The following is a 23,788-nucleotide window of genomic DNA, read 5'->3' as shown; positions in this document are numbered from 1 at the left end:
TACATTCTCAGTTCAAATTCTGCCAAGGTTAACTTTGCCTTTCATCCTTTCGGGGTCGATAAAATAAATGCCAGTTGAAGACTGGGGTTGATGTAATCAACTTATACCCTCTCCAAAATTACTGCCCTTGCGACAAAATTTGAAACTATTACCATTATTATTATTATTATTATTATTATTACAAAACGGTGAGCTGGCAGAATCATTAGCATGTTGAGCGAAATGTTTCGGTGTTTTGCTCGTTGCTACGTTCAGAGTTCAAATTCCACCGAGGTCAACTTTATCTTTCATCGAAAAATTAAGTACCAATGATACACTGGGGTTGATGTAATCATCTTAACCCCTCTCCCAAAATTTCTGGCCTTGTGCCTACTGTAAAAAGGATTATTATTATTATATAATTAATGGCTTCAAAACCTATTTTTAATGACAAATTAGTCATTGGGAAATAAGGCTAGCTGGACTAAATAAAATACCCTATAGTCATTTGTTTCAACCTTCTGTATTTTGAGTTCAAATCGTGCCTGAATTCATTCTATCATTCTCAGTATTTAACTGATAGTGCTGTTACTTATCCAGTTCTACAAAATATATCCTTTTCTACTCTAGGCACGAAGCCTGAAATTTTGGGGGAGGGGGGCAGTCGATTAGATCGACCTCAGTATGCAACTGGTACTTAATTTATCGACACCAAAAGGATGGAAGGCAAAGTCGACCTCAGCAAAATTTGAACTCAGAACGTTAAGGCAGACGAAATACCGTTAAGCATTTCACCCCGCGTGCTAACATTTCTGCTAGTTCACCAAAATATATACCAAATGGTTATACAGTAATCTCTCAACTATCGTGGGTATTACGATCCAAATCCTCCCACAGAAATAATTAAAATATGAAAACCTATTGGCCTCAGAAACCTCTGATATACTGAGGAGTCCGCAATATAAATTTAAATATGAAGCCAGAAAAATCTGCGATGTACTGATTGTGTGATAGGCAAACCGCGATATGACGAGGGATTGCTGTATTCTTTCTCTGACAAATATCTACTAATGAAAGGTAGCTAGGTATTTAAACTGACAGGAAAAAAAAAACCATCTCATTAATTTTAATTTTTATTTTAGGCAACACTCTGAAACTGTAAAACCAAAGGTAAGAAACTCTTTTTCCTAAATTTTGTATTTTTGCTTTATTTCTAAACGTATGTGTGCTTATCCTTCCTTGCTGTAGCATTTTCACTAATATTAAACCCTAACCTGAAAATAAGCTCTTGCAAAATCAAAACTAAGGATTTTTCTTAAGCTGTTGATATTTAATAAAGGGCAATCATACACAAGTGTGACCCCCACCTTCGACTAGATTTAACTTTTAGTAAAATTGGTATTTTTTAATGACATTTCCTACGAATAGGTGCAGGTGTGGTCGTGTGGTAAAAAGTTTGCTTCTCAACGACATGGTTTTGGGTTCAGTCCTACTGTGTGGCTTCGTGGCGACCAAAGCCTTGTGGGTGTCTCTTTCTGTTTGTCCCCCACCATTGCTTGACAACCGGTGTTGGTGTGTTTACGTCCCCGTAATCTAATGGTTTGACAAAATGCCGATAGAATAAGTACCAGGTTTAAAAAGTACTGGAGTCGATTCAGTCGACTAAAAATCTTTAAGGTGGTGCTCCCGCATGGCTACATTCCGACAAACAAATACCTTTCACATTGTGTAGATTATGTTTATATCGAAATTTAATGAAATAAAAATTCGGTGGGCACGCGCACATGCACACGGACACGCATCACAATTTTTAAAAAATTTCAAGTTTCATTTTGTAGAGTGTATTGGTTTGCTTCAGCAGGTTCCAATGAACCTTGTGTGTGATCAATTGGAGCACTTAGTACTGTATTTTTTCCTTTCGCTTTTATTCCCTCTTCCTACTTTTTTTTTTTTGTCTTTGTAAAATATATTCCTGTATATATATATATTCCTATATTTTGAATGAGCACAAAGCTCATCAGGCCATGATCGTAGCTGTTAGAAACGGGTCGGCGGGCCACGATCGTGGCTCAGATAGATGCATTTAATTTATGGGGTCTGTCACTCAAACGCTCCAATACCCCCCTCCAGAATGCAAGAGGACCAATAATTCAGCTTATGACTTTTCAGATGAAAAACTTGCCACCATTGTATACTAAGATATTTTAGCTATTTTTTTATGTGTGCATGGTAGTCTTATTTTCATAAAATGTTCTCAGCAGTCTATGCTATGTAACTGCAAATCTCTGTGCTTTATGGGTTAAAGTCATTGTACTTTTGTAGATTTAGTGTGGCCCAAAAGTAGGTTTACAGTTATAACGTAGGCGGTTTAAATTTCAACATTTTATTACATTTAAATTTCTCTTACAATTAACTAAATTAGCATGATTTCATTTTTTTTTTATAAAGATCTAAACTGTTAAAATATGAATGCAAAAGAGGTTGAATAACTGTAAACATATTTTGGGGCCACCTAGTATATCAGTATGTGTGTGTGTGCTTACCAGCTTTTTTTTTTTTTTGTCTCACTAAATTTCGATAAAATTAAATTCTACGCCATATGAAAGGTACTTTGAAGAAAATTTCACTAGAAAATATTTTTCTCTGAGAGACCAAGGAAAGAATCGGTGTGAGGTAGGGGTAAATTTATGCCTATAAACAATTAAGAAACCATTAAGTACTGTTATTGTTGATGCATAATCTCAATTTAAGAGACAAGCTCTATACTTATAAGCATATAAATCTGGAATCGTAGGAAAAAATAGCGTAGCAGAAATTAGTCAAAGTTCGATAAATTCTTAGTATAGAATTTGCTATTTTAGTCTCTTTGTTGCTGATTATATGGGGCAATTTTACTTTATTGCTATGTTTGGGTTCAGCGACTAGTACGATGGCTTATTTCCAAAGATACCATCTCAAATCTGTTTCAAGTAATTTGTCTCGATGATTGATCGATTTCAAATAATAGACAAGAGGTTTCAAGTTTATAACTAGTTGGATACATAAAATAGTGGCGCATGTTAAGGATGTAGCTTTAACTGATGATCGATCGGGTGTCAAACTTATCAGAGAAGTGCACTTTTAGTTGTCTACGATGGTTGTTTTTCATTATCGACTCTTTGCAGAGTCTGACATAGAAGTTAAAGTAAAAGCTATTAATAGCATAAGTGAAATAAAATAGAACGGTCAGTTTGTCCTCCTACTGAAGTTTGCCCTCTTTCTTTCTCAATGAGAAAGTGAATTCTTATAGTACAACAGAAGAAATTCTTGACTATCATTGAGCTAGTCTCAATACTGTTTTGGTTTCACTTAGGTGTTTAAAATTAAGAAGCAACCCTAACCATGCTTGCATTTGTATTTTCTATTTCCTCTTTTTTAAAATATTTTGTTAGTTTCGCCCTTAGTTTATTACCCAGCTACTATTTCTAGCATATTGAGAGACCATGAGAGACTTCCTATGTCAATGTGCCCTGTAATCATACAGTATAATTTTTATGTGAGTTCTGTTAAGGACAAATTCAAGGAGACTAAACTGTTACCAAATTTAAAAAAAAAAATTGTGAGTGGCAAAATGGCAACACAGTGTTATCTTCATATTTGCTATCTATCCTTTATCTTCTATTTGTTTCAGCCACCACCTTCATCATCGTCGTCATTTAACGTCCACTTTCCATGCTCGCATGGGTTGGACGATTTGACTGAGGACTGGCAAGCCAGAGGGTTTTAATCAAACAAATTAATCCTGGTAATTAAGTTTGGTATTTATTGAATAATAATATCAAAAAATACCTTGGGAATGAGAGCCCAGCTTCAAAATTTCGCCAAGACACCTGATGAAGGCTGGAAGTTATATCAGCCGAGACGTGTTGAGAACAAACAAGATGACAACAAATATCCGTCAAATGTAAATAATGTAAATAAAAATGATTCTATTCAACATGGTTGATTGGCAGAACTATAACAAAATCAAACTGGATACCTTGTAGCATTTGTTCTTGTTCTGATTTGGTGCCTTTGATTGTTTAGGCTCACGACCATGAGATAGTGAGTTCAATTCCTGGACTGGACTGTGTTTTCTTGAGCAAGACTCTTTATTTCATGTTGCTCCCGTTCACTCAGCTGTAGAAATGAGTTGCGATGTCACTGGTGCCAAACTGCATCCGCCTTTTCCTTGGATAACCATGGTGGTGCAGAGAGGGGGAGGCTGGTGCACAGGCTTGTACCTCAGAGAACTTTGTAGGTGCAATCCCAGGTTAATTCATGACCAAAGAAGTCTTTACCCTTAATTCTGTTGCAAGAACTCAGATTAGGTCTTTGGCATGTGAATACTTCCCTTTTTCCTTTCAGCCTTTTAGAGTTTTGGTGCTACCTTCCCAACTGACTAGAAGGTTTAAAATACAAAACCAATAATTTTTTTGAGATGTACATAGGACAAATTCAGAGCTGGAACTATCTTTGACTTGCTTCAGTCATTAAACTGCAGCCATACTGAAGCACTACTTTGAACAATTTTTAGTCAAATGCATCAACCCCTTTGCTTTCTTTCTTTTATTTTTTTTTAAAACCTGGTACTTATTCTGAATCATTTATAGGAACATAACCACACCAACACCACCTGTCAAGTGGTAGGCATGCACACATGCGTGCCTATATATAAGCTTCCCCCCCCCCATCTACTGAATCCCCTCGTAAGGCTTTGGTTGGCCCAAGGCTATAGTAGAAAACACTTCTTACCACACAGCAATGCCTGTACTTATGAAGTCAACATTTCTTTCAGTAAATCATTTTTATTACTATAACATTTTTTAAAATTCATTTTGTTTTTCCTTATAATTCCAATACATTTCTACTTCCAACAAATTTCCAGAAACGACCTTCATTTGATCAAGGTGCTAATTTGAGACCTAGTAAAGTTCCTCGTCTGGTTACTTCAACAAATTCAGGTACGTTTTGTTTTATTCTACACTTCATTTTCAGGGATATTGTGATATGTCACATTTAACTTTAAAACTTTTTGTTAATTTGTTTGTATCTTGTACAACATAGTTTTAAATTGTAGCACAATTTTAGGGAAGTCCATTACATCAACCCCAGTTATTGATTGGTACTTCATTTTATTTCTTTATTGCCGACAGGGGACTAAACACACAAGACAAACAAGGACAAAGGGATTAAGTCGATTTTATCAACTCCAGTGCATAACTGGTACTTATTTAATTGACCCCGAAAGGATGAAATGCAAAGTCAACCTCAGCGGAATTTGAACTTAGAATGGCAGACGAAACACCACTAAGCATTTCACCCGGCATGTTAACATTTCTGCCAACTCTCCACCTTCTACTTTATTGGTACTACATTTTATTGTGCTCATGACGATGAAAGACAAAGTTGACTTTGGTTGTATTTGAACTTTGAACATAAAGAGCCAAGCATTTTGTCTGACATGCTAATGATTCTGCCAGCTTGTCACTTTATGATGCTGTGTGATGTGGAGCAACAGGTAGCTTCATGGTAAGCTGACTCCACAATGCTGTTTCAGTCCTCAGTTGAAGCTATTTTTACTTTATGTAGCTGATGGGAATGGCATGAATTCCAGATTTGCTATTTCCTTTCATCATAACATGTTCAGAATCTTTGTACCAAGTCAGAAACTAATGCTGCACCCCATCACCAACTTCCTTTCACAAGCACAATGCGCATCAGTCACTCAGGAAAATGCGGAATGAAGTACTGAAGGACAACCTCAGGACATTGAACCTTTCAAGCGATACAACAGAGGACCAAGATACCTGGCACCTTGCTGTCCTCAAAACCCATACTCGTCAGCAGAAGTGTTAATACTGCTTCCCATGGTTAAATTCCTGTAAAGTGCTCATGCAATGCCACATAAAGAGCATCCAGCACACTATGTAAAGTGTTTGGCACTAGGAAGGACATCCAGCCACAGAAGCCATGCCTAATCAGATAGGAGCCTGGTCCAGCTTCCCAGCTTGGGTCAAACTGTCCAACCCATGCTAGCATGGAAAATGGCTGATGTAACCAAGGTACATAACTCTATAATCAGGTTATTTACATTAAGCTCACAAGGGCCTTTGCAAGAATCTCTCTAGCTTAATCTGCTTGAAACAGCTGAATCTCAGGTCACACATTGGCTGACATGGCTCTGTCTTCCCTGTATGTAAGAAAAAGACAAGTGTCTTTGACCAAAGGTCTTTTCAATCAAGGTTGATGCAGGGAGTTAACTGACAACTAGCTACTTTTATGGGGGCTGAAAAGTTCCTGGTTTGAGGTAAAAGAAAATACAGGAGGATGTTATTTTATTCAGCATCTTCCCCTCTCAGAATCGAACACTTTCAGTTTTTCTAAGCCCTGTAAAAGAACTTTGAAGAACTAAGCCTTTTGCGATAACTTTGAAATCTGGAACTTTTCAGTAACCCCTCATATGTGGTATCGCTCCTTTTGTAAACAATGGAAACAACAATTCTGTGCATGAAAATATATAGCATTTGCTAGGTTCTTTTTTAAAAAGTATGTGAAGCAATCATGGTAATATATCAATCATGGTAATATATCAATCATGGTAATATATCAATCATGGTAATATATCAAAAAGTATGTGAAGCAATCATGGTAATATATCAATCATGGTAATATATCAATCATGGTAATATATCAATCATGGTAATATATGGTTCTAATAATTTGTGATTTTTCTTTTAGTCATGAAGAAAGCAAAGAATGAAGTAAACAATCCTGGTCTATCAACCATACCAATATCACAGGTATAGTGGTTCCTTTTTTTAGTTTTTCCTTCATCTGTTTCTTAGACATACTGATTGGATCAACCTTCTTAACCTCTTGTTTTGACCCTTTAGCGTTCAGATTTTTGTCAGATGTATTGCCATGTCAAAGTGCACATACACCACATGAAAGTGCCCATGCAGTGCTGTGTAAAAGCATCCACCACAATCTGTAAAGCGGTTGGTGTTAGAAAGGGTATCCAGCCATAGAAGCCATGCCTACCCAGACACGAGTCTCGTGCAGCTCTCCAACTTGCCAGCTCTGGTCACACTGTCCAACCCATGCCAGCATGAACAGACATTAAATGATAATCATGCATTATCTGGTAGCTTCAAGATTTCAATGGTGCAGGGTTGGTGTGATAGGCTAGACCAGGTTTAACATAAAACAGAATATTTGAGCTGGGTATGGTTAGATTAAATGTTATAGGGTTACTCTCTTTCCTAAAATGTCACATTCACCCTGCTATTAACCATCTGTTCATTGTTTTCAGTTTCTTTTGCAAAGGATTAAAATTATCTGAGTCAGTGATACCTTTATAATACATTTACTGTGTACAGTGGTAACCTGTATCTTTCTGCAGTCATGCCAACAGTGGGGTTTCTATGTGGTGGTTCAGCCTACTAAAAATAGCAGTCAAGTCTTCCTTTCACAAATCACATCTTAGCGACTCCCAAATTTGGGAATGGTAATTTATTGTAGGTCCCAACTATATGATTTAGAATTCAGTCCCAATGTGATACATTGAGCAAGTATCTTCTGTAACGCCAGGCTGACCAAAGGTCTGTGAGTGAATTTTGGTTGATGGAAACTAAAAGAAACCTGTCATGTGTGCACATACACATGCACACCTGTCTTGACATGTGATGGTTGTAAATGAGCATCATAATACAAGTGTGATTATTTCCTGTCTTATATGGAAAATGTGACTGGTCAAAGGAAATGGTGCCTTGCTTGGAAATAGGTGATAGTTGGTGACAGAGGATATCTGATTGTAAAAAAAAAAAAATATATCTACCTTAACAAATTGTCTGACCCATGCAAGTATGGAAAAGTGGATGTTAAATGATATTCTCACCATAATTTCTGGTCTTAGGTTTCTAAAAAAAAATTTTTCTGTTTACTAAAAAAGGTTCTTTTTCTTTTATCTTGCAGAAAATTACTAATGACATAAAAGTGGATTTCTCAGAAATTATCAATGAAATTCAGGATATTATTATTGAAGTGCAGAAGAAATTGAGCATGTTGATAAATGAACTTTTACAAGTTGGTGAGTTAATTGGATTTTTATTAATGAAGTAGAATCAATACATTTATGTGAGCTTGGTTTGTTTAAAGTTTCTGAATTACCAGAAACGGTAATAAAAGCTTAGAGACACTCCGTATGGGCTGATGGTAGCTGATCATATGTGCCATGATAAAAAGTTGTAATAGGAGGGTTTCACTAGATAAGATAGAAAGCAGAGACTGCTTAAAATTTCTTAAATTCTTAGAAAAATTTATTTACCTATTCAGTTACTGCTCTCCTAGATGAGTCAGGATAAAATTTCATCTTGGATCAGCTAATCCTTGCATACATAATGTTAAGCTCTTGCTCTGGAATTCCATAAGCACAGGAAGCGGCACAATTTAGTATAGCCAAGCTGAAGGCCAGTAAGCATGACGACAACCTTAAAATCTGCATAAATATGCCAGGTATAGTCATCATACTGTATGTTTGTTAGAATGGCTTTCAGATTTTCATAATTTTTTCATGGTTGTGCTATATAAGCTGTGGGAACAGAAGGCAGTGTTACCATTGTGTAGCAGAACAGCTTTGATGCTGTCCTTGGATGCATCTATGAAAAGTTGCCAGTTGGTTTTATATGGTATTTCCAGTTGCTCAAAAAGTTCAGTGATGTCATTACGAAAGCATAAGTCATCCTTCATGGGGAATAATGCAAGCAGATCCTCTGTACGTTTTCTGTGCAGTGTTACCTTCACTCTTTTCTCAAGAAGATTATGTTCTTGAAGCTTTGATGCCAGAAACTCAGTTTTCTCTTTGGTTAAATAGAGATCCCTGCATAAGTCATTTAGAGCTTCTTGAGAAAATGGTATTGGTTTATTCTCATTTTCTGGATCATTGGGCTCCACACATTCACCACTGGAATGTTCATTAGCACTGCTGGAACTCTGCATTTCTTGATCTGGAGATTTGGGCACAAGTAAATTTTCTGAGTGCTCTACTTGGTGCATTGCTGATTGCAAATTTGAGTAAACAATGTGTTTCTTTTCCTTTGCTGTAGTGCAGCCTGTAAAGTCATGGTGACAGAAATAGCAATCATTAGTGATCTTTCTGCTCATGCCAAATCATTGACACACCAAACTTCATGTGAACATTTTTTTTCCTGCATACCAGGCACTAGATGCCTTCACACATGTAAGGTAACACACATGAGGAGCCCATGACTTATCCTGGTCTCCTAAGTTACAATCAAAGTACGCCTTGTATATTTTCTTGATATAGTGTGTAATACTGCACTGCACTGCACTTTAGCAAAAGTCAATTCCCCACAGATATAACAGAATCTGTTTGGATCATTTTTGCACTGTCTTGTACTCATTGTTAAAAACAAATGAGATCTGAAAGATGAAAAAATAACATTAAACACAGGCTTTGAATTACATGTAGGTGTTACTAAGATTGGTCTCTAGCCCTGGGTTGAAACCCATTTTACAATGCGGAAGAGAATTTTATTTAATAATGACAAAGGTTATACAGTGACAATTCTGTAGAAACCATGCCTAATTCAACAAAAAGACTGCCAGAAATGGATTTCCCATGTCATTTTGCATACAAAAATGGCCAGATTTCTTGTACCTTTTTGAGTGTTGCACAGTGATATTTGAGATGAATATGGCCAGTTGAAATGCTAAAGGATTAGGCTGGCACTTCAGTTACAACTGCCCGTAAAATTGTGCAAGTGCCTGAACACTCCAGACATGCAGACCCTTAATGTAGTTCTTGGGGTGATTAGACATGATGCAGAATGTGACAAGGCTGGTCCTTTTAACCCTTTTGATACCAACCCGCTTGAAACCGCCTCTGGCTCTGTAGTACAAATGTCTTGTTTTCAAAGTTCTGAATTAAAATCTTCCAAACTTTAGTCATAATTTATGTTCCTAAAATTAGCTTAATTATAACTTATTTTACTAAAATCTTTATATTTAAAGAAGAAAAAAAGTCTCAACAGAAATATAACAAAAGGGTTAAATACAGGTACTAGTCCCTTTTACCAGCTGAGTGAGCTAAAGGATTAAACCAAAAACCCTATACAGTAATCCCTTACCATATCGTAGTTCACCCATCGTAGTTTAAGTTTACATCGATTCCTCCATGATATTTTGCATTTTTAACGAGATATATATATATATATATATACACACACACATAAAAATAATTAAAAAAATATACAGTACTGTTTCTACATTACGGATTTTCACCTCTCGCGGGGAGTTTTGGAACAAAATATCCATGATAGTCAAGAGATTACTGTATTCTGAAAAAATATATTTAAAAACCATAGACAAAGTTGTTACTGAATATTTGACCTTTTTGTTTCTTAGATGATCGAGGGACACAAAACTCTTCTCCTCAAACTTCTGATATACAACTGAATGGTGATGCAAATATGCAGTTCTCTCATGTGCAGTCAGATCAAAAGACTACTGAGGTATATTTAATCAAAGGTTTTCTCTCCTTTTCTCTATTTTGTGTAAATTAGTACTCTTTTACTTGTTTCAGCCATTTGACTGTGGCCATGCTGGAGCACTGCCTTTAGTCGAGCAAATCGACCCAAGGAATTATTCTTTATAAGCCTAGTACTTATTCTATTGGTCACTTTTGCCGAACTGCTAAGTGATGGGACATAAACACTACAGCATCGGTTGTCAAGCAATGCTAGGGGGACACACAAACTTACACACACACACGTATATACGACGGGCTTCTTTCAGTTTCTGTCTCCCAAAGTCACTCACAAGGCTTTGGTTGGCCCGAGGCTATAGTACAAGACACTTGCCCAAGATACCATGCTAGAACTTAACTAATCCTGGTTTTTGTCACTTTTGCTGAACTGCTAAGTTATTGGGATGTAAACAAACACTGTTCATCAAGCAGTGTTGGGAGACATGCACAAAGATGTACAATCGGGGGAGAATTAGTAGGCCGGAGATTGGGTCTGGTGATGTTGTAGAAAATTTCCAACAACCACCTGATTCTTTCTAGAGATATGACAAGGAGATGAATCCTGCTGCCACACATATTGCCTTCCAGCAGCAATCCTCTCCAGCCAGGGTTTGCCCAGTCTTCAGCAACTTTACATAGCTATCTGAATTGAGCCTAAAACCCTGTTCAAAGATGTGTGTGGATACAATCAGAATGCCTTTTGTGTCCCTTCCTACTGGCCACAGCTTCATTGTCTCCATAGTAACTGAAATGTCATGTCTTAGTCTTTCCAATTATCACAGAGTATTGAACAGTCATGTTATCGGTGTTTTGATACCCAACACAAACAAGCATGATACAGGCAACTCTTTTCCAATGTTCAGATGACTTCTAGTTGTCCATATCAGTAACTTTTTTTCTCAACTATGACTTTAATCTTTATGCTCTCCAATGCTGTTCACTATTCATCAATACAGCAAGCTGTTTCTTGAAAGAGGCATAAAAAGAAAATCATCAAATTTAGCTCAAACACCCTCTATTGCATGGATTTGAGAGGGAGTCCTCACCTGTACTAAGGATCCGAACTGGCCTCCGCAGGTGTCTGCGGAGGTCGTGTCGAGTAGGCACATAAGTGCATTGGTGAATTCCTTCCCCCTCGGCGAATTCAGTATTGAAAAGTGGCCTGACCCAGACCCATCGTTTTGCTTGAGAGAAGTGAAGGCTATATCGGGCGAAAAAACCTAAGAGGACGAGCGTCTCATATTGTGTAATGAAAAATTGTAAGAGGCAAATGCCCTAATTTATGACTTATGTATGAGGTTCATAGCCTCAATGTGAAAATTTAATTTTATGAAGAGCAGTGTTATAGAGAAGCAAAGTTCGGCGGGCGGCTTTTGCCTTCTCTCATTATACCATCATATTAATCATCCATTTCATCTCCTTAATGTTTTTGTCCAGCCCGTAGATACTCTTTGTGTACTGCCTTTATGGCAAATTGAAATGAAATAGAGTAGCTTGCTTACCAGCCACATGGTTCCGGGTTCAGTTCCACTGCATGGCATCTTGGGTAAGTGTCTTCTGCTATAGCCTCGGGCCGACCAAAGCCTTGTGAGTGGATTTGGGAGGCGGAAACTGAAAGAAGCCCGTCGTATAAATGTGTGTGTGTGTGTGTCTGTGTTTGTCCCCCTAACATTGCTTGACAACCGATGCTGGTGTGTTTGTCCCCGTAACTTAGTGGTTCGGCAAGAGAGACCGAGAGAATAAGTACTAGGCTTACAAAGAATAAGTCCTGGGGTCGATTTGGTCGGCTAAAGGCAGTGCTCTAGCGTGGCCACAGTCAAATGACTGAATCAAGTAAAAGAGTAACGAGTATGCATCTGTGTATTGCTTGTTTGTTTATTTGAAGCTGACAATTCAAGTTGTCACTAAGTTTATAATTTTGTATTTTTTTCTTTTTTTCTTAAAATTCCAAACAGATGACTAACACAGAAACTGCAGGATATTCACCAGGAGATGACACACTGATTTTAACTAATCCAGAGGCTAGTGCTAAAGTTTTACCCAAGTATGAAGATAAAATTTGTCAGACAGAATTAACATACGAGAGATGTCGTTGTCTTGCTGTGTCTGGATATGATGACAAAGTTTGTCAGACAGAGCTGGAATTTCAGAACCGTTTTAATGACCTCTCTGCACATGACACAGCCAATGCATGTAGTTCTCAAACTGTAAACTACCAAAATTGTTTAAGTTCTGCAACTTCTCCTATGACTCCTTCTGTAGAGGAAAATTTAGAAAGTCCTCGAACAGAAACAAGTGATGAAATGCCATCTCCTCGCATTTTGGAAAGCAATTTAAATTCTGTCCAGTCTCCACTGACTTGTACCAATGAGAATGCCTGTTCTGGAAACGGGAAACTTTCGCCGGAATTATTTTCAAGGTTTTTGTATCAGTTAGAAAATTACCATAATCTTGCATCTCTTTGTACTGAACAATTTCTACAAACATGTGATGGGATAGAACAACAGGTAAGGCTACTTTATAAATTCATTTTCATTTTATATTAACAGCAGTGAGTACCTTACTGAAGTAGGTACACACTTGGCAAAGTAACCTTCAGTATAAGCTCATTTTCTGAGTCTTTCCACACACACATATATATATATATATATATATATATATATATATATAAGCATATGCATGTACATATCTACATGTGTATATAGATGCATATTTGGGTACAGGACGTTAGAAAAATGAACTGGAACATAAAAACAAAACTGACTTTGTTTACAGACAACAGAACTAACACATAGGAAAACAAACAAGCCACTTATGGAATTATTCCTTCATCAGCTGCATCTATTCTAAACTAGGCATTTCGAAGATAAGGCAGGATGCACTCTTAGAATAGTTTCTTCCTGAGTAGTGGATTAACCCACTAAACAGGATTCCAAGGTGGCAAACACAAACCAAGACAGGAAAAATTGGACAGTGAAAACATTAAAAAACCGTAGGGCCATATTTATATGGTGCCTTGTTTCAGTCCTTAGACTGTGCCTATGCTAGGGCATAAGCACATCACCAGTTGTCGAGCAATGGCAGTGCAGACAAACACACACACAACCATCATTTAACGTCCATTGTCCATGCTGGCATGGGTTAGATGGCTAGGCTGGGCTGGCTGTTGGAAGGCTACACCAGACTCAAGTCTGATTTGGCATAATTTTTTACAGTTGGATGCCCTTCCTAACGCCAACCACTCCAATAGTGTAATACTGGGGTGCATTTACATGCCACTGACACAGGTGCCAATTTGTGACGCCAGTATCTGTCACGACTGATTTTCCTTGACTTAATGGGTTTGCTTCTCAAGCACAACATAATGCCAAAGGTCTTAGTTATTGTCTCTGTGAGGCCCAACTCTCAAATGGAACTCTGCCACTTTGCTTCCATCAGGCCCAAAGCTCAAGAGGAACTCTGCCATTTTGCCTCCATGAGACCTATTGCTCAAAAGGAACTTTGCCTCCATGAGACCCAGATGGGCTTTTCAGTTTCTGTCTACCAAATCCACTCAAGGTTTTGGTCAGCCTAAGGCTATAATAGAAATGTGCCCAAGTTGCCATGCAGTGGGTCTGAACCTGGAGCTGTGTGCGTGTGTGTGTGTGTGTGCGCATAAATAATTTGCATGATCCATTTGAATCAAGGTATTTTAATAAGGCATCAGTTTAGGATTGAGAACATCATATGTCTATTAGCAGTATATATGGACTTGTCCTACCATTTCCCTGCACATGGACAGATCACTATACTCAAGGTAAACATCATCATCATCGTTTAACGTCCGCTTTCCATGCTAGCATGGGTTGGATGATTTGACTGAGGACTGGTGAAACCGGATGGCAACACCAGGCTCCAGTCTAATTTGGCAGAGTTTCTACAGCTGGATGCCCTTCCTAATGCCAACCATCTATATGTAAAATCACAAACTCCAACGTGCAGTTTCATGGTCCACTGTAAGTTCTAGATTCAATGTTGGTATGATGTAAAATAACATGCGTTGAAGTCCAATAGTTGTTTCAGACACATTTTTTATTAAACACATCAATTACATCATGGAAAAAAGCCTCAACCCACTTGTGTTCTTACACACACAAACATACACACACACACACACACAAAACTGCATTGTAAAAATTGAAACTCTTCTCTAAAGCTAGGAAATGCTTCAGTTATAGTCACTTGCTTATCCTTTACTAAATTTGAAGCCCCACACTGAAGTATTGCTTGTTTATTTGGGATAATGTTGTGATTACACACACATAAACATCCAAGACCAAATAGAAAAGGAATCCATATTACTGACTATTGGAAAAGGAGAGGTTGAGGCAATTAGAATCTCTGCGGGATTGTTCAATTTGCTAGAAATAACATCAAATCTATTTTAATCCTGCATTGGGTAAAAGGACCTTGAGCTCATTCCATGTAGGGAAAACAAAGAATTGTCTTGGATGGAATGCTTTTTATCTGCTTGGTCAATGCTGACCTAGGGGTATAACAATAACTAGTCCACAGACATACTGTTTCTTCATTCTCTCTTCTAAAATGGCTTCTGCTTCTCTGAACTAGATATTTTTATAGCTTGCTGTCTAAGCTGACTCATCACCTCCTTTGTTTCTCTTCCCAACTCCACTGTCTCCTCTTCCAGACTTGGCTCAAAACACCAAATGTCTTTTCTCGAGAACAGTAACTCTCTCTCGAATCTATTGTTTCCTCCTGTTTTAATATCTTTTTAATTATTCCTACAGCCACTAACTTTACAAATGTTTAAGCTGAAAATCTCTATCACCGTAGGAAAACCTGCAAACATTCTAATCTTTCTTCTATCACTGATTGTCAACATAAGAAACGGTCATTTTCATCATTTAATGTCATAAGGCAAAGAAGAGTAGTTCTGAATTTGTCTATTTTTTATCTTTTTTTTCAGTCATTACACTACGGTTATGCTGGACACTGCTTTGGAGAATCTTAGTCATACAAATAACCTAATACAGAAGTTTTTTTTTTTTTAAAGTCTGGTACTTATTCTGTTTCTTTTGCTGAACCAGTAAGTACTGTTAGAGTACAAACAAACCAACACTGATTGTTAAGCAGTGGAAAGAGAGGAGTATCACTCATGTGCATGCTCACAAGACTTTCACACCTTCTGCCAACCAAATTCACTGGGGGCATTGGTCAGCCCAGGGCTGTAGTAGAAGAGTTCCTGTAATTATAGCATTTTGTTTGTTTTTTGTAATTTCATTTGAAGCAAAAAGGCTTTTGCAGTTCTATATTTAAGAGATGAGGTATTATGTACATTATTTACAATTGACGAATATGTCCTCATCTTGTTTGTTGTTAACGCGTTTCGGCTGATATACCCTCCAGCTTTCACCAGGTGTCTTGGGGAAATTTTGTGCCTGGGTTCTCATTCCTAAGGTATTTTTCGATGTTATTATTCAGGTCACTGCCTGGAATTGAACTGCGCTCTTGACCACTATGCCATATGCCCACCTGAATAATAATAATAATATTGAAAAATACCTTAGGAATGAGAACCCAGATTCGAAATTTCCCTAAGATACCTGATGAAGGCTGGAGGATATATCAGCTGAAACGTTGTGTTAACAGCAAACAAGATGAGGACAAATATCCATCAATTGTAAATAATGTACAAAAAGGTTTTTGTTATAACAAATGTGAAAGGAAGTATACTATTTTTGAAAAAATATTTTCAATTTTTGCAAGTCTATGAATATGGTAAGGAAACATCACAACCCAGATACTGAATTAATATCTCGATATAATCAAGAAATGGCTCTCAGAAGAAAATATCATAATGAACTGATGAAGATTAAAGGTAAGTTTTCTTACATATAAATGCATTTTTGTTTCTTTTTAATACTTAATATAAGCATAAAACTCCTTTCAGTATTTAGGGTCTTTATTTTGTAATTTGCTAAATTCATATTAGATAATAAAAAAAAAAAAAGAATTTACTATTCTAATTTCATTTGTTCTTTCAGCACCAGCAGTTGTTGGTTTGGCCAAAACATTCTCATGATCTTGTCTTTTGTTCATTTTTGGTTATATCTAGGATTGTCAGCTATTGAGTTTTAACCCTTTTGTCACTGTATTTATTTTGAGAGGTTCTGTGTTTCTTTCAATTGATTTTATATATAACAAAGAATTTAGTAAACCAGTTAAGCTAGTGTTAGAAACATAAATTGTGACTAAGGTTTGAAAGATTTTAATTCAAAACTTATGTAAGCAAGATATTTGTACTACAGAGGCAGTTTCAGCCGGGTTGGTATTAAAAGGGTTATGACACTTGGGTGTGATTCTGTAGAAAGATTTGGCTGCTGTTTCTGTCAGGTCAGTTTTTATTTTAACATAATTACTAGATGAAGGTGGCTAAATTAAGCAGATTGTTACTTCAACTGACTAAAAGTAAGCTGTTTAGCCCTAGGTTATCCCTGATTGAACAAACCTATAACTGGCATTCAGGCCACGCATTTCTCTTAAAGATGATAGAATACGATTAGAGGTAGATTTGGCTATTATTTCTAGCCTGTTGCTTCACTACATAGATCGTTCATTGGCTCTTATAAATGTAACTGTTTGATTGCAGAGCATTTTTTTTTTTTTTTCAAGAATAAGATTAATAGTAAGGAGTTTAATAGGAAATATTAATTTATGGGAAATTGAACACAAGAGGAGTGAAATGGTAACAGGGCCTCAAAGGTATTGAGAGGAAGGTGTATATGTAAGGGAGGAAGCATTAAGTTAATGTAACTGGAATGGAGACTGTCTATTAGATGAGAAATTATTGTAAGTTAAACAAATGGTGGTGCTCTAGCTTGGCTGTGGCAAGGACCATTTTGGAAATTATAGTTTGGTCAGTTTTAGGATTAGGTCTTGGGAAGAATTCAGATGTTATGGGACTGCATCCATCCAACCCATCTCAGTATGGGAGGAAATGCTTTAAATTGTAATTTTTTTTTCTTTTGCATGTAAGACATTTTGCTCATAATTAGAATGCAGAAATTGGTACCAAAGAGTATTAGTTTCCATTGAAAGTACAATGAAAATATACAGGGGTGAACAAAACTAAGTCTACAGGCGCTTAACAAGTGAAATGATCTTTCTATTTCTCTTTTTTTAACTAATTCATTAGTCAACTAAGGGATCTATCGGAGATGTCTAGTTCATTAGCCCTTTTTTTTTGCTTCCCCCCTCTCTATTTCTGGGAGTTCAAGAAAATGTTTGACCCACAAGCAATTGTATATCTACTTTTGCCCACCCCTGTACAAACTAATTTAAATTTGGGCATTATGGAAATTTATAACCTTTTTTTTTTTTTAGGATTAGCCATACCTCATCTGTGTGAATTTATGTGATCCAAATTCATACAGGACCGTCTGTGTATACATTAGGCTACAACCATAGACATACAAATGAAAGCCTAACATTGTAGTTTGACACATTTTGTGTTGCTCTATCGAAATAGTTTACTGCTAACATTTTTTTGTTGCATCTGTTTACTTAAACATAACATTGTAGCTTACTAGATAAGTTACCTTCAATTTAAACATGTTAAATCTAACCTCATGTACTTCAAAAGATACATTGATCTGTCAAATGTTGATACATCTTTAAAAAAAAAAAGATTTTTTAGTACTTTAAACAAAGGTATATTTACTTAATTAGGTAATATTCGAGTGTTTTGTCGGATTCGGCCATTAGACACAAATATCGAAGGAGCAAATGAAGATTGTGTGTATATTGGTCCAAACAATAAGGATGTTGTACTTGTAAAACAGAGAAGGAAAATATTTAATTTTGAAATGAGTTTAGTTTTTCCTCAAGATTGTACACAGTCTCAGGTAAGTTATCAGTTTACTTCAATCACTGTTTTGTAATGAAATATCTCATTGTGAAAGCAAATATTTTTTATAGGATTCAAATTAGAACAAAATGAATCCAAGACTAAATGACTATTGAACACAGACACGTTACGGAGACCTTTTGGCAATATACCATGCTTTAGAAGACCTATCGAGCCAAGTGAAATCACAGTTGTGGCTGATGTCAGTGTGGTGTAACTGGTACTCGTGCTGGTGACATATAAAAAGCACCCCTTGAACATTGGGCAATATCCTGTGCTTGACCCATCAAGCCAAGTAAAATCAGTCGTGGCCAATGTCTTGTAACTGGCACCTCCAAACTTTGGGCCTTACAGAAGCAGTGACAAGTGACTGAGAATTTTGGCAATATACCCTGCTTGAGAAGGCCATCAAGCCAAGTGAGATTGTAGGTGTGACTGATGTCAGTGTTTCATAACTGCACCTCTATACTCACTCACTCTAAGGGTGCATTGAGTTTGACCCCATCTGACCCTTGGCTGCCTGAGAACAATCTTAGTGCAAACTTTTACATCAAAAATATAAAACTCTACACACAGTTTGTACTGTGAACTACATATAAATGTAGTTTCTGCATTTTATGTCTTTTTTTTTGTAGTAAAACAAGTTTTGTATACCAAAGTTAGATTTTGGCGTTGTAAACATCTAGCAAGTAACTTGATCTGTAATTGTACTAAAAATGAACCAGATTGTGGAAGAGTTATTTAAAAACGAGAACTATTAAATTCTTGATGTCAAGTTTTATTGCACAACTGCACAACCTGGTTATAACACTTCAACTTACAATAGAACTAACAATGAATCAGTTTTTAAACAGCTGACTTTGCCTTTCAGGTTTCAGCTTACACCTTGCAAGTTTAGAAGCTTCTTGGTTTCAGCATAGGACCTCCATGCTATCAAGTTACATTCTGCACTATAGATGATACGAGAGTATAATAAATCTAATATTTGACTGCTACTTTATTGACTTCGACACAATCTGAACACTGATCTGGAACAAATACTGCAACAATGTCTCTGCCAAATCGCTTCCTTTCATCCCTCCCGAGTGATATAATTTTTTAATGTCCACCTTTTCCATACTCACAAAGGTAAGACAAAATTTGTGGAGGCAGATTTTTTATGGCCAGATGCCCATCCTGTTGCCTTCCCTTCCCTTCGAAGTAAGGTAATATTTTCCCCAGTGTGCATACTCGACAGTGTAAGTACCTTGGGAGAAAAGTTGGACCTAAGAAGCATCAGTTGTGGTGTGCAAGAAAGACGATTGCACTGGTATGGTCATGTGGCAAGAATGGATGAGCTGGCAGAAACGTTAGTGTGCAGGGCGAAATGCATAGTTTCAAGTTCAGTCCCACTGTGTATTACCTTGGGTGAATTTCTACATGATAACCCTGGATCAAACAAAGACTTGGGAGTGAACTCAGTAGACAAAAACTGTGGTAAAGCAGTGTGCTGGCAGAAACATCAGCACGCGAGGTGAAATGCTTAGTGGTATTTCATGTCTTTACATTCCGAGTTCAAATTCTGTCGAGGTCAACGTTGCCTTTCATCCTTTCAGGGTCAATCAATTAAGTACCAGTTACACACTGGTTCGATGTAATCAACTTAATCCGATTGTCTGTCCTTGTTTGTGCCCTCTGTTTAGCTCTTTGTGGGCAATAAAGAAATAAGAATGGGTGAGGATAGCTGTCTGAAAAAGTGCCGCACCCGAGCGATTGAGGGAACCTGTGGAAGAGGTAGACTCAGGAAGACTTGGGATGAGGTGGTGAAGCACAACTTGCAAACATTAGGCTTCACCAAGGCAATGACTTCTAACCGAGACCTTTGGAAATATGCTGTGTGTGAGAAAACCCGGCAAGCCAAGTGAGACCATAATCCGTGGCCTCTGCCAGGAGTGTAGTCAGCTCACTTATTCGTATTTTTACTTCATTGGACATTACACTCTGCGTAGACCTGTTGAGGCAATCGAAATTGAACCAGATTCAACGACTGACACCCATGCCAAACTCTCCTTCGGACACTAAACTCTGCTTGTGAAGACTTGTTGGGGCAAGTGAAATCATAATTGAACCATATTTGATGACTGGCACCTGTGCCAGTGTAGCACTGACAACACCATCCAAGCATTATCATTGCCAGCGTCACCTTACTGGCACTTGTGCCGGTGGCACGTTAGAATACATTCAAGCGAGGCCATTGCCAGTGACGCTGGACTAGCTCCTGTGCAGGTGGCACGTAAAAAACGCCATTTTGAGTGTGGCCGTTGCCAGTACTAGTACTGCCAGACTGGCCCTCATGCCAGTGGTATGTAAGAGCACCCACTAAACTCTGTGGTTGGCGGTAGGAAGGGCATCCAGCTGTAGAAACTCTGCCAGATCAGATTGGAGCCTGGTGCAACCATCCGGTTCTCAGTTGTATCGTCCAACCCATGCTAGCATGGAAAACATGTTAAACGATGATGATGATGACCAGATAGGTTTTCATGGACAATTGGAAACTGACACTTCTTGCATGAATGACACTTGTTTACAACTGTCATGATAAGGCAAGGAGAGATTTGCATGCACACACACACACACACACACTTCTTTCAGTTTGTCTACCAAATCCACTCGTGGCTTTGGTTAGCTTGGAACTATAGGTGTCATGCTCTATGACTGAACCCAAAACTGTGGTTGGGAAGCAAACTTCTTACCACCCGACTATGCCTACACCTAGCCACATCAGAAATCTTGGTAAATTCAATTGACAATACCCCATCCTGAACCCTGTAAAATGTTAGCATAAGATCAGGAAGAGGGTTTTACAAATTTCATTCAATTAAAGGGAAACAGTCATCAAGGATACTATGTTTATAATTAATCTTAGGGTTTTTGAGAAATTGATGCAATTGCTTCATTTTTGAGAAAGTGTTATCTGCATAATTCAATCTATTAATCAATAAGTTGATATCATAAATGCAATTTTTAATTCCAGTTGTTTGAAGAAGTAGAATCTTTGATTACCTCCTGTATTGATGGCTTCAATGTATGTATTGTGGCTTACGGCCAAACTGGATCAGGAAAAACTTACACGATGGAAGTAAGTTAGGTTTTATTTCTGCTTATTTTTGTGTTGAAGACCTTCGAAAAGGAATTCAGAAAGTGTGGGGGTTTTTTACAGGCAACTTAAGATATTGTATGTATGAAAATGACGTGCATTGTTTAGTGTAATATACTGTATTTGATGACACATGTTGACAAAAAGTATGTCAAAACCTCAATCACCAAATATCTAACCAGCAGAACTAATAAATCTTTTCTTTTTTTTAATCTATATTTTAGGGTACCCTGACTGACCCGGGGATCAATCCAAGAGCTCTCGATAAATTATTTAATGAAATTTCTGCAAAACATGACTGGATTTATTCCGTCTATGTCAGCATGCTTGAAATTTATAATGAACAAATCAGGTAAATTCAGATCATGTCATTTACCAAATGAGTACTGAACTATATTGTCTGCATGAACTAACAGATCCCTTAAAACAAGCATTTGGCTCCAAATTCTCTTACATTGTTTATGTAACAGGCAAATCATTTAAACAATTCAGGTGATTCTCAGATTCTGGAATCCCCACCACCAAAAAAAAAAAAAAAAAAATTCAATGGAGGTAGATAGATTGTAAGGAAACGTAAATTTCCTGCCAAGGACATGACAAACACTTACCTCACCAATTCAGTTTATCATCTGAAATTTTTTTTTTTACTTGTAGCTATAATCACAATAAAAATGACAATTGGTATCGAATCCTGTGTAAGCACATTCTGCAGGGTGGTCAGTGTTAGGAAGGGCTGTAAAAACCATGCTAAAACACACCGAAATCTAGTGCAGTCTTCTGGTTCGCCAGCTCCCGTCAAACCGTCCAACCCATGCCAGCATGGAAGGCAGACGTTAAACGATGATGGCTGAAGTTACAACTTCTTTATGGAATCCTGTCATGATTTAATAACCTTGACCACATCTATTATGACATTGAGATAGCTAAATGTTTACTTAGCAACTTATATATTGAATGTAAAATATATTGGAAACAAAAGAAATTTGTCTGAAGAGGAATACTGTCTATAGTTGAAAGTGATACACGAATGATCAACTGATCTCAATTTCGAAAGATGACGGTCTTATCTAAGAATTGAGATTTTCGCAGAATTTTAAATAACATCCGTTTTATGTATTTAAATAAAAATAGCTTTTTCAGTGTCTAGTATAGATAGGTTTCATCTCCTGAGTGTCTGTAGTGTTTTAAGACTATTCCATTAATTTGAACTGTTCTAAATATACCATCTTAACCTGTTTGGCTAGAAATAATTTATCCACTGATATCAAGGGTGACAACTATTTATATTGTAGAAATTATTGCCCTTTAGCTGAAGGTTCTCAATATTTTCTTTCCGTTTTATTCCTCGTACCTATAAAAGTACTTACAAAATAATTTACAAATGCTATACGTGCGACAACTATACTACAATGTTTAATTTTAACGAGTGTTTTCACTCGAACAAATGCTTACAAAACCCAATGGTGAGGGTCACATATTTTTGTTGGAACTGACAAGTGGGGGGGCATTTCTTTTTAATTCTTACAATATCAGAATAAATACACACTTGCACGTATTTATACAGTCAAAAAACCTTGTATAAATATGTAGGAAAAATAAACTTTTTTAACATTTAACTTCATCATACCAACACATTTTAGATACATTTGTTTTACATGTTTCAGTCAGTGTGGCCATGCTGGGGCACCATATTAAAGTTGAACGAATCGACCCCACCCCAGTACTTTTTTAAAGCCTGGCACTTATTCTATTGGTCTCTTTTTGTCAAACTGCAAAGTTAAGGATGTAAACACACCAACATCAGTTGTCAAGCGGTGGTGGGACACACACACACACACATGAAGGGCTTCTTCCAGTTTCCGTTTGTCAAATCCACTGGCAAGGCTTTGGTTAGCCCAACGCTACAGTATACACTTGCCTAAGGTAGCATGCACCAGGACTGAACTCAGTTATGTAGTTGGGAAGCAAACTTCTTACCACACCCATGCAGACCCTCTGGTTCTCAAAGGTCCATTGATTTCTTTATTTAACAAACATCTAAAAAAGAGGTTTTCTTAATTTTTTTCTTAAAAATTACATTTGTATGTGAATGTTACAAATACATAAAACCTCCAGTTTTGCTTAAGATTAATCAGTGTTTTTATTCTATCACTCAGTATGTTGACAGTGATGTTAGGCATGTTAAGGATGTTTTGCTCAA

General features: G+C 37.1%; 1 protein-coding gene across 2 annotated transcripts in view; it reads left to right on the top strand.

Moving 5' to 3' along the window:
- The window catches only part of LOC106870019 (uncharacterized), a 35,910-nt gene that overhangs the window by 4,366 nt on the left and 7,756 nt on the right, over window positions 1-23,788 (top strand). For both annotated transcript variants that reach the window (XM_089349958.1, XM_089349951.1), the window contains exons 2-11: window positions 1,122-1,149; window positions 4,886-4,961; window positions 6,739-6,800; window positions 7,975-8,089; window positions 10,426-10,532; window positions 12,502-13,053; window positions 16,313-16,424; window positions 18,275-18,450; window positions 21,466-21,570; window positions 21,813-21,940. In XM_089349958.1, the coding sequence (XP_089206084.1) occupies window positions 1,122-1,149; window positions 4,886-4,961; window positions 6,739-6,800; window positions 7,975-8,089; window positions 10,426-10,532; window positions 12,502-13,053; window positions 16,313-16,424; window positions 18,275-18,450; window positions 21,466-21,570; window positions 21,813-21,940 (1,461 nt within the window). The remainder of the gene's footprint in view (window positions 1-1,121; window positions 1,150-4,885; window positions 4,962-6,738; window positions 6,801-7,974; window positions 8,090-10,425; window positions 10,533-12,501; window positions 13,054-16,312; window positions 16,425-18,274; window positions 18,451-21,465; window positions 21,571-21,812; window positions 21,941-23,788) is intronic.

The sequence above is a fragment of the Octopus bimaculoides genome, chromosome 1, assembly GCF_046866305.1.
Source record: "Octopus bimaculoides isolate indiv1 chromosome 1, ASM4686630v1, whole genome shotgun sequence".
Taxonomy (NCBI): Eukaryota; Metazoa; Mollusca; class Cephalopoda; order Octopoda; family Octopodidae; genus Octopus; species Octopus bimaculoides.
This window is presented reverse-complemented; position numbering and strand designations above follow the sequence as displayed.